Here is an 11,785-nt window from a genome sequence, read left to right on the forward strand (position 1 = left end):
TACCCGAAAAGGAGAAATGCTTGGGGTTTTGAAGTTCATGTGACAGCGCGTCTGCAGCCTCAGGCATCAGTTTTTTTTTTTTCGACTTGGGAACTAAAAATATGAAAAGTGAAGGTTAAGACAAACCACAACTAATTACCATTATGGGTACTTGTCCACACGATTATAAATGAGCTGCTATTTTATACAATTTGGTTAATTTATTATTCCTCCCGCCCATCTCTTGATTCTTTCGGCGCCACCAAATAAGAAACCGCGCAAACTCCAATGCCCTCGATGCAAAAAGTCCGCGTGGAAAGAGCTGCAGCAGCTGCCTCGCTGCCAAGGGATGCAGGCTTCTTCATTGATACTCACGGTGCCTCTGAGGATGATGGCCTGGTTGATAATGCGAGCAGTGAAGATGAACCAATGCCCAAGGATGAGACGGAAGAGAAGCTTGAGCGGTTGCTCTTTGGTGATGCGGCGGGGTTTCATGATGCGTTAAGAGAACATGAGGTTGAAGGTATGGAGCTTGTGCCACGGGATGGAAATGAGGATGGAGAAGGAGGCGGAGAAGAGGAGGGCGGAGAAGAGGAGGGCGGAGAAGAGGAGGGCGGAGAAGAGGAGGGCGGAGAAGAGGAGGGCGGGTTGGAACATGTTGATGATGCCGACGTAGGTGTTGCTTTATAATATATATACTTATCCATTTTTCCAATGTCGACCTCCGGTCAAATGAAACTTTTACTGACGTTTTAATATGTGATATAGCTCTTCTTCCTCGATTCAGGCACTGCGGGAGCTGATCTCGAGTTCCCAATTGTTCAGGGTGCGCCGGATGATCAGCGGGAGAATGAACCCCCTGCGGCGTGGGAAGATAGTGACGATGAGCGGATCACGGTCTCTCTAGCGGGTAATAATAGGTTGCGAAAGCTACGACTCACAGAAGAAGACGATGTCGTCACCGGCTCAGAGTATATACGGAGATTGCGCAAACAGTTTGAACGACTACATCCCGCCCCGGATTGGGCGAACCCATCCAACATTGCAGGTGGACGCAGCGCGAAGAGAAGGAAGACAGGAGCGCAGTCGGATGATGAGAGTGTTTTAGGTTCTGATCATATGGATACAGATGAGGAGGAGGAAATGTCCCTGCAACCGCTAGCACGCCTATTGCAGAATGCTGGTAATCTCACGAAGGGTGAAAATAATGCCAAGAGTGGTGGGAAGCGGAAGCTCCGCCAGGAAGTCCTGGATATTCAACGGATGAAAGATGTTGGAAAGGGTCAGCCTGTATGTTTTCCCTTTCAAGCGGTCATACTCCTAAGTATTTTTCCTTCGTGCTAACACTCACCCTTCAACTGTAGTCCACCATCGAGTCTCTCACTTTCCACCCACACTACCCTCTCCTCCTATCCTCCGGGCCGGCCTCAACTCTCTTCCTCCACCACATCTCACCCAAATCCTCCTCTCCGAACCCCCTACTTACCTCCCTCCACGTCCGCCGCACCCCGATACACACCAGCACTTTCGCCTCTCCTACAGGGAACCAAATATATTTTTCCGGTCGCCGCCGCTACTTCCATGTCTGGGACCTGGACACGGGCAAGGTCGAGAAAGTCAATGGGCCTGCTGACCGTAAAGAAGAACAAAAGTCTATGGAACGCTTTAAACTATCTCCCTGCGGCCGGTGGATGGGTGTCGTCGGCAGCGCGCGGAAAGGGGGCGGTATTATAACGATCCTCAGCACCACAACGCTCCAGTGGGTTTCACAGGTGCGCATTGACAGCCACAATGGCGTTGCTGATTTCGCGTGGTGGAGTAATGGGGAGGGTATGTGTGTTGTTGGCAAGAATGGAGAGGTTAGTGAGTGGGATGGGAGGCAGAAGCGCATTGTTGCGCGCTGGGTCGATGAGGGTGCTGTGGGCGCGACGGTGATTAGCCTTGGTGGAAAGTCTGGAAGAACGCAGATTGGCGGGGATAGGTGGGTGGCGGTTGGGAGTTCGAGCGGGATTGTGAATATTTATGACCGGAGGCCATGGGCTGCGGCTGCTACTGAAATCGAAAAGAAGAGCAAGGGGAAGAAGATTGATGGAGAAGTAGATCATGGCGATGGGCAGTGCGGGATCCCGCATAACCCGAAACCGACGCGCATGCTTGATCAGCTAACGACGCCCACAAGTCATCTTGTCTTCTCGGCGGATGGGCAATTGCTTGTCATGGCAAGTCGGTGGAAGAAGGATGCGTTGAGACTGAGTATGAAATACACCCCTGAACTATCCCTACCCACCTCGTTTCTTTTTCACACATGTGTTTCTTTTCGTACATGGACTATTGCGAAGTCTCAGTTGACTAACGATAGCTTACACACAGTTCATCTCCCGTCATGCACTGTATATAAGAATTGGCCTACGTCCAACACCCCCTTTGGGCGCATTTCGGCAGTTGCTATCGCGCCAACATCGGATATGTTGGCTGTCGCGAACGAGCAGGGAAAAATTCGGCTGTGGGAAATTCATGGCTAGCCCTCTGGTAGGCTCGCATTTTTCTGTACTATATACTCCCGTATATAAGTCGTTTAAAAACGGTATGGCCCTCGAAAGGGGATCATGGGGTTACAAGGGTAGGTGCGAAAGATTCACCTCTATATTTACCAGGGATGGAAAAAAGAAACGAAGAGAGATGGAGATACTCTTTCATAGAGTTAATAGAATGAAAATTGCTACAAATTCAACTACCAGTGGGATGGATTGCCATTCTTTGCTTGATGCAGCAATTGCCTCCTCAAGACTACGATAATTCTTCCTAAGCGCTCCATGTGTCACTCGGAATAGGGGAGGAATGGTCTGGTTTGCTGCATGTCTCGTCGCCGAGGTTCAGATCCACCATTGTGTCCGGGGCTTCCTTCCCCAGGGCTGCTTCCGGTCTATATTTCTTCGACGGATATTTAGGTGTAGAAGGGGGATAAATTTTTTTGATTCCCTAACTCAGCGTTGCTAGCGATACGCAAATCGGAGATGTGGCGTTCCATTGTGACAGTTTTTCGAGAGTCCAGGGTTGCAAGCGCGGATCGTGCGGACTAGAAATATAAATCTAATATTAAGACAAACCCGCTGCTAACTTACCTCTGTCCATGAAGTTAATGTCAGACCAATTGGTCTAGGTTATAACTTCCCACTTAGGTAGCATACTTCCTAAATCAGAGTCGGTCTATATGAATATATATATCTTTATATATATTGATGCCTTCGTAACTATCTTCTGTATTTTTTTCTCTCTCCATTTACTCCGTACTTTGTACACAATCAAAAAGCCGCTCTCAACACTGACAGCACATCTTCTTAATAGCATCCTTATTTCTAATCCCCACCAGATTCCCCTGTTTAACCCTCTCAAGGGTCAATGCCGCTATAAGTGCCGCACCAACACCGGACCCATCTTCCGCTCCACTCATCACAACCCGATCCGGCACGTCATCCGGCCAGTCCAGAATCTCCCTCAACGCCTTGGCGCCTCTGGCTTTAAAATGAGGGTACTTTTCGAACACTGACCCGTCCGCGCCAACATGACAATGGGTGATATTCTTCTTCTTGCAGATGGCCGCAACGCCGCAGGCCGAGAGGCGCGCAGCACGCGTGCCGATTAATTCTGCAAGGCGCCTGCAGAATTCTAGCTCTGAAGGCATGGCGTGGATTCCTAGGGTGCGCTCGAAGAGATCACGGGTTTCTGATAGGTTCTCGAAGGGGTCTTCTTCGATGAACGCTAGGAAGGAGGAGTCCAGGGAGTAGGGTTTTCGCAGCTTCGAGACGTCCTGGTTGGCAAAGATGAGCTTGCCCTTGTTGTCGTAGAGGTCGAGGAGGACGAGGCGAAATATCTCGCCGAGGTAGAGGCCTGCGGTCATTTTTTCGAAGGCTTGTTGGCCAGGTCGGGGAGAGTCGCGGTCGATTATGATGTCGTATTGGGTTCGCGGGAGGACGACATACTCGTTGTCGAAGGCGCCGTATTCGCAGTTGATCGCGACGGGAGTGTCGGGGGGTAAGTTGTAGTGGGCTATTTTAGGGATAGAGCCGGCGTTTTCCATGTAGGCGGCGTTGACGCCTGTGCCGAAGATACAGCCGATTTTCATTTCCGGGTCGGTATAGGCAGAAGCAATAAGGGTGCCCGTCGTGTCATTTACCAGAGCCGCAACTTTAATGGGGAGACCCTACACATGTAATTAGTATCTGGTAGCCAAGATCAAGGCTGGACATTTTGCCCAAAAGGCGATAGCGGGAAGAAAGAGAAAGAGGCTCCAATGTTTACCTTCTTAGCCAGTGCTTCCTCCAGCATTGGGACAACATCCTTGCCTTCAACACCGTCGATATCAAAGCCCTTGGTCCATCTTTGAAGTACACCGTGGTCAACATAATCCTGTGTGGCAGGATAAGAAAAGGTAAAACCCAGTGGCAGATCCGGGAGAGCCGTGCAGCCCTCATGGTAATATTCGATAAACTGGTACACGCAGTCCGCAATGTATTCCCATAGTTCTGACGATTTGCCGCTCTTCAGCTCTTCCGGGATTCGATACTTGGACTGTGTGACATCGAACTCGCCCTTTTCTTCGGAGAGCTCGATTTCGCAGACACGCAAATTGGTGCCTCCCATGTCCAGGGAGAGGAATGTGCCCTTTTCATGGCCAGTGGGAAATCCCAAGACCCAGGTGACATTCATAGGCTGAGGAGGAAGCGTTTGTCAGTAAGCGACAATTGGATGGTCCCTTTGGGAGATGCACAGCGGATGTAAAACGAAAGGGCTGGGGGAAACTTACAATGTTTCCGCCTTCGACGCTGAGGCCTATTGCATTCAAATTGTTAGAATAGCCAAATATTTAATATTGTAAGAGGCTGATCCTCAATATGGAATCCCCGCATTCTCTTCTGCCCCTTCTTCACCTGCCCCTTCACCGCTTCTCTTTTCTTGGGTACAGATATCTATCCATTGGACAAACAAACGGGGATAAGGGGACTCACCCTTCCGTAGCTCTTTGATGAAATGTTCAACAATCTCCTTAAGCTTCGCCTGGTCAACTGTGAAGAGCTCTTCTAGTGTCTTGAGCTGTTCAAGCATGTCCTTGGGCATATCAGCCATTGACCCTGAAGAGAGAAGATTTGTTAGCTGTAGCTGTTACACCTTCGCATTGACATGTAGCCACAAAGACATGAGTTCTAATCCCACGGCTCAGACATATTCCAGATCCTAGACGCTTAATGGGGCTTTTCTGGCGAATACTCACCCTTTCGGGACGGCTTTCGGCGGGGCGCTATAGGCATTGCGATGGCGGCCGATGGTCTCAAATTGGGGGATACTGGATAGAAAACGGGGTTTACTGCGGAGCCCAGGGGCAGAATAATCGAGGTGACAGGTGAGGAGTACGGGACGAGGGAGGAATTGGAGTTGATCGATGTAAAAGTGGATGGGATTGAGGTTGGTAGGATATAGCTTCATTATTTAGTCTGCCCCGTGAAGGTTTGTCGGTGAGATCCAGAACCAACCTGGGCACGATGACATATGACGACAGTAAGCAGCCGGCATGGAGTCTACAAGCTCCAGCCACAGCACTAGCGCAGCAAGAATGCGCGTATGCATGATATATTTCCTTAGTCCTTTTATTCAATTTACTCGTATATTCTATACCTCTTTAATAGGTTCAGGCCGTCCAGCCCTCGGGTTTGGCCCCATTTCAAATCATGTCACATATTTAACGCTGCGCCAAGGTAGAGTAAGTACGTCATGATGTAGCTATTCCCGAAAATCCTGACTCGGCGCAGAAACGGAGAAATTCTCAGAGCTGGCTCAGATATGCAAAGCAGTTTGATTTCTCTAGATAACTAAGAAAGCGGCATCGTCCTCAAGCAAAGGACAGCAATATGACTTGGAAGAAAAAGGAAATAGACGCCATTCATTAAGGTTGACATAGTACTCTAAACATCCCTAGTTTTGATCGTGATCGTCATTAAATCTTTATAAGTCTCTTTCAAGGTCCATAATGATAAGCAGGAAATGAAACAGGTGTTATCCGGACACTTTCAGGTGGGGGTAAAACCTGATGTCCATTAGTTAGTTATTTCACCGTTCTGTCTCCTGGTCACTTTCTTTATTAGGTTCGCGGCCGGCGGTGGATGAGTTCTCCTGCTTTGTAGCACAATCATCACTAGATTTCGTCTCTGACTTGCTTTCCTGTTGCGGCACAGGGTCGAGTTGTTCTGATTCGGAGAGCTCGCTACCCTTCTTCATTACTCGATCTTCGTCATCTTGGGAAGTGGGTGTGGGTTCGCGCTTGTCCGTTGCATCCTCTCCATTTCCCACCTCACTCTCCTTCCCCTTCTGTAGCTCTGAACGGACCCGGTCTTCGTGGGCTCGCGATATATGCAATGTGTGCTCTACTTCTTCTGTCAACCGGTCGATCTCATCACGTAGCAGCTCATTCTTAGAGCGAGCCGGCTTTTCCTTTTCTTTCTCCATTAGGCCTGCTTTTTCAGGATTTGTCTGTGCCCATAATTCCTCTAGCTCCTCCCGCCAACCCAGCGCCTCTGCCAATTTTAGTACACCATCGTCACACTCGCCTAATAGCAATACATCATCTGGCCTAGTACCGAGACCGCCAACCCTATTGAGGTTAATCAGGAGACGAGGACACCCTTCTTTGCAAAGGCTAGGTAAACTAGCGAACGGCTGTACACTCAAACTAGTGCCCATAATAATGCACAGGTCTGCTGCAGCTGTCAGCGTACGGTTCATGAAGAAAGCTTCTGGCAGTGGCTCTCCAAAGAACACAATATCAGGTTTCACGAGTCCCTGACAATCGAGACATAGAGGTACATCATTTGCATTTATCGCCTTGCGCATTAAATCTTCGGGGTATGAAGCTTTGCATTCGATGCATCGGTGGGATGCATAGCTTCCATGTGCTTCAATGATCATCTCGCCCGGTATGCCGGCTGCCCGCTCCAGACAGTCGATGTTTTGGGTGAAGAGCTTGAGCAAGCGACCTTTGTCGTAGAGCAGCTTAATAAACGAGTGGGTGATCGTTGGCCGATAGCGTCCGGGAAACATCTCCTTGGACAGGGCATAAAAGGGGTAGGGATTTTTGCGGAAGTAGGAGATGTCAAATACGGCTTCTGGGTCCGGGAGGTTTGGACGGGCGAGATTGGCGTAGACGCCGGTATCTGGAGAACGGAAGTCGGGGATTCCTGCCGCTGTGCTGATGCCTGCGCCAGTCTGCGTAAAGTCGGGCGGGGAAATATTAGCATTGCATTTATATGTATTGTATCCGGGTGTTATGAAATCCTTACCAAGACCACAATCCTCCGAATATTCTTTTCTTTAATGTACTCAGCGATCCCTTCGACGGACCTGGATTTCAAGGTTACTGGTGCAGTGCTTCCGTCCACCAGCACGGAGTTTTCGTTCCCCATTTTGGGCAGGCGGCGAGAGGACGAGCCCTTTTGATGCCTGAGCCTCCGGCGACGGCCTATTTTGGCGTTTCTAGAGTGGTCTGTATCTATTTATTTTCAATAGAGATTTGCCGACCAAAGCCTTGTCCTAGCTTCCAACTGACGAGACTGAACGAATGGAAAGAAGAGAATGTGAGGATGCTAATCTGAGAGAAGAAATGAAAGAATGACGTGAGACTGAAAAATGCAACTAAAAGCCTCACAAATCTATATCACCAATGAATTATATATGTTGGCTGGTTATGTTCCTCCTAGCCATGCATGTCAAGCTTCCCGCTGCTTTGCCCCGCGGCTAGCTCCCCAGCTAAGGTACATAACTAGTTACGCGCTAGGCGCCAAGCGCCGGCCGTTGATCAACAACAGACTAGTATTCTTGCTGTCAACGCAAGATGGACGGGTATTCCCATGTTCCACCTTTAATTACACCTTTTAAAGCTACATTATGGACTTCAGCTTGGAAAGTCTCGATTACCTAAATCGGGACCGGCTAGCAATGTCCCCACCGGCCAGTACACCTCCTCCCGCTGGTGTCATCGGCCACTCTGGCCAAACGACAGAACCTCCAACAGTTAAGGACAGGGTGCAAGATAACAGGCACACGAACAACACCGAACTTCAAACGAGTGATCCCCGCGAAAAGCAGCAAGCCAATGGCCAGGAGAATTCCACTCATAACCCCGACCCTGAGAACCCTACTGACATCTATAATGCCCGCACTATCGCGGATATCAAAGCCACCTTGTCCCATCTTCACGATCGCGAAGCCGCCGTAACTGCCCGCCTTGATGCACTCATAGCTTCCCAGAAAGATTTCTCCCGCGAACTAGGCCGACTAGATCTGCTCCGCGCCCACCTAGGCTCACAAGCAACCACTGCCCGTACAATCAGCCATGGTATGCTTGCGGACGCTGCTAGCACAGCGGACCGCATCTCCAGCGCCGTCAAGCGCCTCGATCTCCAACAGTCGCGTGTCAAGGCTACACTGGACGTAGTGGAACAAGTTGTGGAGTTGAAAGCGTGCGTGCTAGGCGTAGCTGGCTCAATGGGCGCATCACAGGATTGGGAAATGGCGGCGAGTTACATGAATCGTGCATCGAAGATCCCCGAAGAGGTCATACATGGTGATTTTGCTGCGGAGATCGTGCCTACTGCTGAAGTTCCGGACCCGCCAAGTGTGACGCTAGAGAATGCGGCTGAATCGCTCTGCGGGTTGTTCCTGCGAGAATTTGAACGGGCTGTCAAGGACAACAATGATGCGAAGATCACGCGGTTTTTTAAGCTGTTTCCGCTCATTGGAAGGTCAGCCGTCGGGCTGGATGTGTACGGACGCTATGTGTGTCAGGGCGTCGCGGCACGGGCAAGGGCTAATTTACATGCTGGGGCAGGCGCGGAGCAAAGGAAAGATGGATTCTTTTATGCAAATGCGTTGACCAAGCTGTTTGAACACATTGCGCAGATTGTTGACGGGCATGGGGCATTAGTGGAGAGACACTATGGTCCGGGCAAGATGATGAGGGTCGTGGAGAGGCTGCAGGTCGAGGCGGATGTTCAGGGGGGCATCATTTTGGAGTCTTGGAGCGATGACCGCCATGTTGATCGCAAGTTGACGGACATCAAGTCTTATGCTTTCACATTTCTTGTACAAAGCTTTCTACCTGCTGCGAGAGGCATGGGAACACCTCGAGCAAACTCACCCGCTACTCGCGATGCCGCTTCACAACGATCAAGCGAGGATGAGGGAGTAGATATGAAAGAGATCGATGGACTTTTGAATGAGATGGCTGTTATGTTGGGGAGGTGGTCATTATATTCCCGCTTCTTAGCAGATAAATGCAGTGTAAGTTATTGGGTATTTTCTAATACTTCTTACATGCTACATTGACAGGTTCTACTATTACGTACAAGCTGGAGACGGATGGCTATGGACTAACAAGACCACAGAACGACAATCATGAGGAATTAGAACTACCGGACTTCATTATTCAATCAGCGCTGTGTCAGAAGGTTAGCGATCGGTTAATCCATCCTTTCAACTCAATGACCACGTTTTTCCTCCGGCGGTCGGTGGAGAAGGCTTTCCAGTTGGATGAAGGACCTCCAGAACTAACGCTGAACCGACACCAACCCTTACGTGCCAACCCACCACACATTACCTCAGCCGTGGACGACATCATGTACATCGTCAACAAAGTACTTCAGCAGTCACTACGCACCGCGCAACACGCCGTTATGGCCAGTGTGACGCCGTCGCTGGCCCGAGTTCTTGGCACTGATTTCATCGGCATGATCCAGCGCAAAATGCGGGACGAAAGTTACCCCAGAGGAACGGCAGGTGGCCCTCCGCCTGAAGCCACTGTCATCGCCTTCCTAGTCCTCATCAACAACCTTGACGTGGCAATCGAGTACATCGAGCGCATCGTGAAAAACCACGTGGGGACTACCAAACCAGAAATTGGGAGTAATCGGACTGGCAACGCGGCTGCTGGCGAATCCCCGCTGGCCAACCTCTTCCCGCTTGATGACGAGGCGGAGAAAGTAGGCAACATGCTAAAATCATTCTCCTCCTCGTTTGAATCCAAAGCGCAAGATCTCGTCAATGATGGGATTCAAGTTGTGTTCAATAATGTCATAAAGGGCCATCTCCGACCTATTCTAGCAGATTCATTCCGTGACATCGAGTACCAACCCCGGGATGGCGGTGATGATGATGATGATGATGAGAATGGGCTTGCAGATGGAGAGGGGTTGATGGATGAGGCCGAGGGGAGCGCGGTCCGTCACCGGTTCGCAACGGCATGGGCGGATCTTCTAGAACCGATCGCACGAATCCTTAGTGGCCGGGCCTTTGAGCGGCTACTTAGCGTGACTGTGGCTGCACTGGCACGATTATTAGAAAAACGTATCTGGTCGTATCATGGCCGTGTGAATGCGTTAGGGGCAACGCGGCTGGAGCGAGACGTAATGGGGATTGTGAGTGCAGCAGTGAATGTGGGCGGGGACGATGGGGGGGGTCGCAAAGGTGGTAGCGCAGGGGAGGAGGATCGCGCGAGGCTGTATGGAGGGGGACGATATCGGCACCGTGAGGCTTTCGGGCGGTGTTTGCAGATTGTGATGGTGATGGGGATGGAGGAGGAGGAGTGGGAAGAGGTGGTGCGCGGTGGCATGGAGGATGTGGTGGATCGCTTGAGTGTGGATGAACGGGTGAGGGCGAGGGGGATAGTTGTGTAAATGAATATGGTTTTGGGAGGCGGAGGAGATGACAGGAGTGGTGAAATTGTGGAAGAGACACCAAAAGGGTAGGAAACTTGATTTTTTTTTTATCTGATTTGATATTTTGCACCCTATTTTTTTACAGTAGACGCACGCTCCGCAATAAGAGAGTGGAGGAAATGTTCGTTCAGGCGCATCAAATCCATGTTTTGTCAAAACGTCGCATAATGTGGCTGTGGCCTTTGAGCCTACAAAATATTATTATGGCAAGTGTACGGAGTACGGAGTAGTTTCATTATTATTATTATTATTCCAGTTGAAGCACACGCAACATATATATTGAAGGGTAACTTACATGGATGTACATGTACAAATGTATTAGATAGAAGCTTTTGATTCTATAGAACATATCAAAATGTACATATTGTTGTATGTACAGTACGGCGTACATACATTATTATAATATCATTAGCACAATATATCTCATCTCATCTCATCTCAATATTAGTTCCTCCGAAACCACCCGACCAAACCATCATAGACCCCCAACAAAAAGCTTCGAAGTTTGATAAGATAAAGAGCCAAGATAAACAAACTATGTATGTACTGTACTGTACTTGTTATTTGGAGTCGCGGCAGATAGGAAGGGAGGGGAGGGCTACATATATATATATATATATATATATATATAACCTAGTGTAGTTGTTGGGCGGAACCCAATGGGAGAGGGACAACTTATCTTCCTTGTTTATCGAGAAACAAATGAGGGAAGGCCTTTTTGTCTGCAGAGTTGTTTGTGTTGTCTTTCGGGTTGGGAATGGGAATGGGAATGGGATGGGATGGGGTTTTTCTCTCTTTTGAACAACCCCCCCCCCCAAAAAAAAAAAAAAAAAAAAAAAAAAAACAAAAAAAAAAAAAATCTCAAGGGCGATACATGAATCTATGTATTTTGTTTTCAACCTAGAAGTGTAGAAGTGCACAATTGCCCAATTTGTTTTGAATTATTTGGTTATTGGAATATAAGGACCCTGTTTTGCTTGATTGCTTTCTTGAATGAAGCCTTTCAACCCGTTATCGGCCAATCAACGAGCCTCAACGAGCCTCAT

General features: G+C 49.2%; 5 protein-coding genes across 5 annotated transcripts; 3 read left to right on the top strand and 2 right to left on the bottom strand.

Moving 5' to 3' along the window:
* The first annotated feature begins 4 nt into the window (after nt 1-4).
* BDBG_05424 (small nucleolar ribonucleoprotein complex subunit) lies at nt 5-4,693 on the top strand. The gene is made up of 5 exons (XM_031722144.1): nt 5-651; nt 748-1,269; nt 1,344-2,232; nt 2,350-3,239; nt 3,325-4,693. The coding sequence occupies exons 1-4, from the start codon at nt 268-270 to the stop codon at nt 2,499-2,501; spliced, it is 1,947 nt and encodes a 648-aa protein (XP_031578960.1). The 5' UTR covers nt 5-267; the 3' UTR covers nt 2,502-3,239; nt 3,325-4,693.
* On the bottom strand, nt 2,141-5,613 carry BDBG_05425 (hexokinase). The gene is made up of 5 exons (XM_002623871.2): nt 5,249-5,613; nt 4,986-5,108; nt 4,784-4,809; nt 4,279-4,689; nt 2,141-4,180 (listed from the first exon to the last, which is right to left on the bottom strand). Exons 1-5 carry the CDS (start codon nt 5,283-5,285, stop codon nt 3,296-3,298), a joined length of 1,482 nt encoding a protein of 493 aa, XP_002623917.1. The 5' UTR covers nt 5,286-5,613; the 3' UTR covers nt 2,141-3,295.
* Nucleotides 5,614-6,081: 468 nt separating this feature from the next.
* BDBG_05426 (NAD-dependent histone deacetylase SIR2) lies at nt 6,082-7,430 on the bottom strand (the record flags this gene model as incomplete). The annotated part of the gene is made up of 2 exons (XM_002623872.1): nt 6,082-7,233; nt 7,308-7,430. The coding sequence occupies 2 exons, from the start codon at nt 7,428-7,430 to the stop codon at nt 6,082-6,084; spliced, it is 1,275 nt and encodes a 424-aa protein (XP_002623918.1).
* A 481-nt stretch (nt 7,431-7,911) lies between these two features.
* BDBG_05427 (uncharacterized protein) lies at nt 7,912-10,697 on the top strand (the record flags this gene model as incomplete). Its single annotated transcript, XM_002623873.2, has 2 exons — nt 7,912-9,306; nt 9,411-10,697. The coding sequence occupies 2 exons, from the start codon at nt 7,912-7,914 to the stop codon at nt 10,695-10,697; spliced, it is 2,682 nt and encodes an 893-aa protein (XP_002623919.2).
* A 6-nt stretch (nt 10,698-10,703) lies between these two features.
* Nucleotides 10,704-10,969, top strand: BDBG_05428 (uncharacterized protein; the record flags this gene model as incomplete). Its single annotated transcript, XM_002623874.1, has 2 exons — nt 10,704-10,765; nt 10,825-10,969. The coding sequence occupies 2 exons, from the start codon at nt 10,704-10,706 to the stop codon at nt 10,967-10,969; spliced, it is 207 nt and encodes a 68-aa protein (XP_002623920.1).
* Between the last annotated feature and the right edge of the window lie 816 nt (nt 10,970-11,785).

Source organism: Blastomyces gilchristii, assembly GCF_000003855.2.
Source record: "Blastomyces gilchristii SLH14081 genomic scaffold supercont1.11, whole genome shotgun sequence".
Taxonomy (NCBI): domain Eukaryota; kingdom Fungi; phylum Ascomycota; class Eurotiomycetes; order Onygenales; family Ajellomycetaceae; genus Blastomyces; species Blastomyces gilchristii.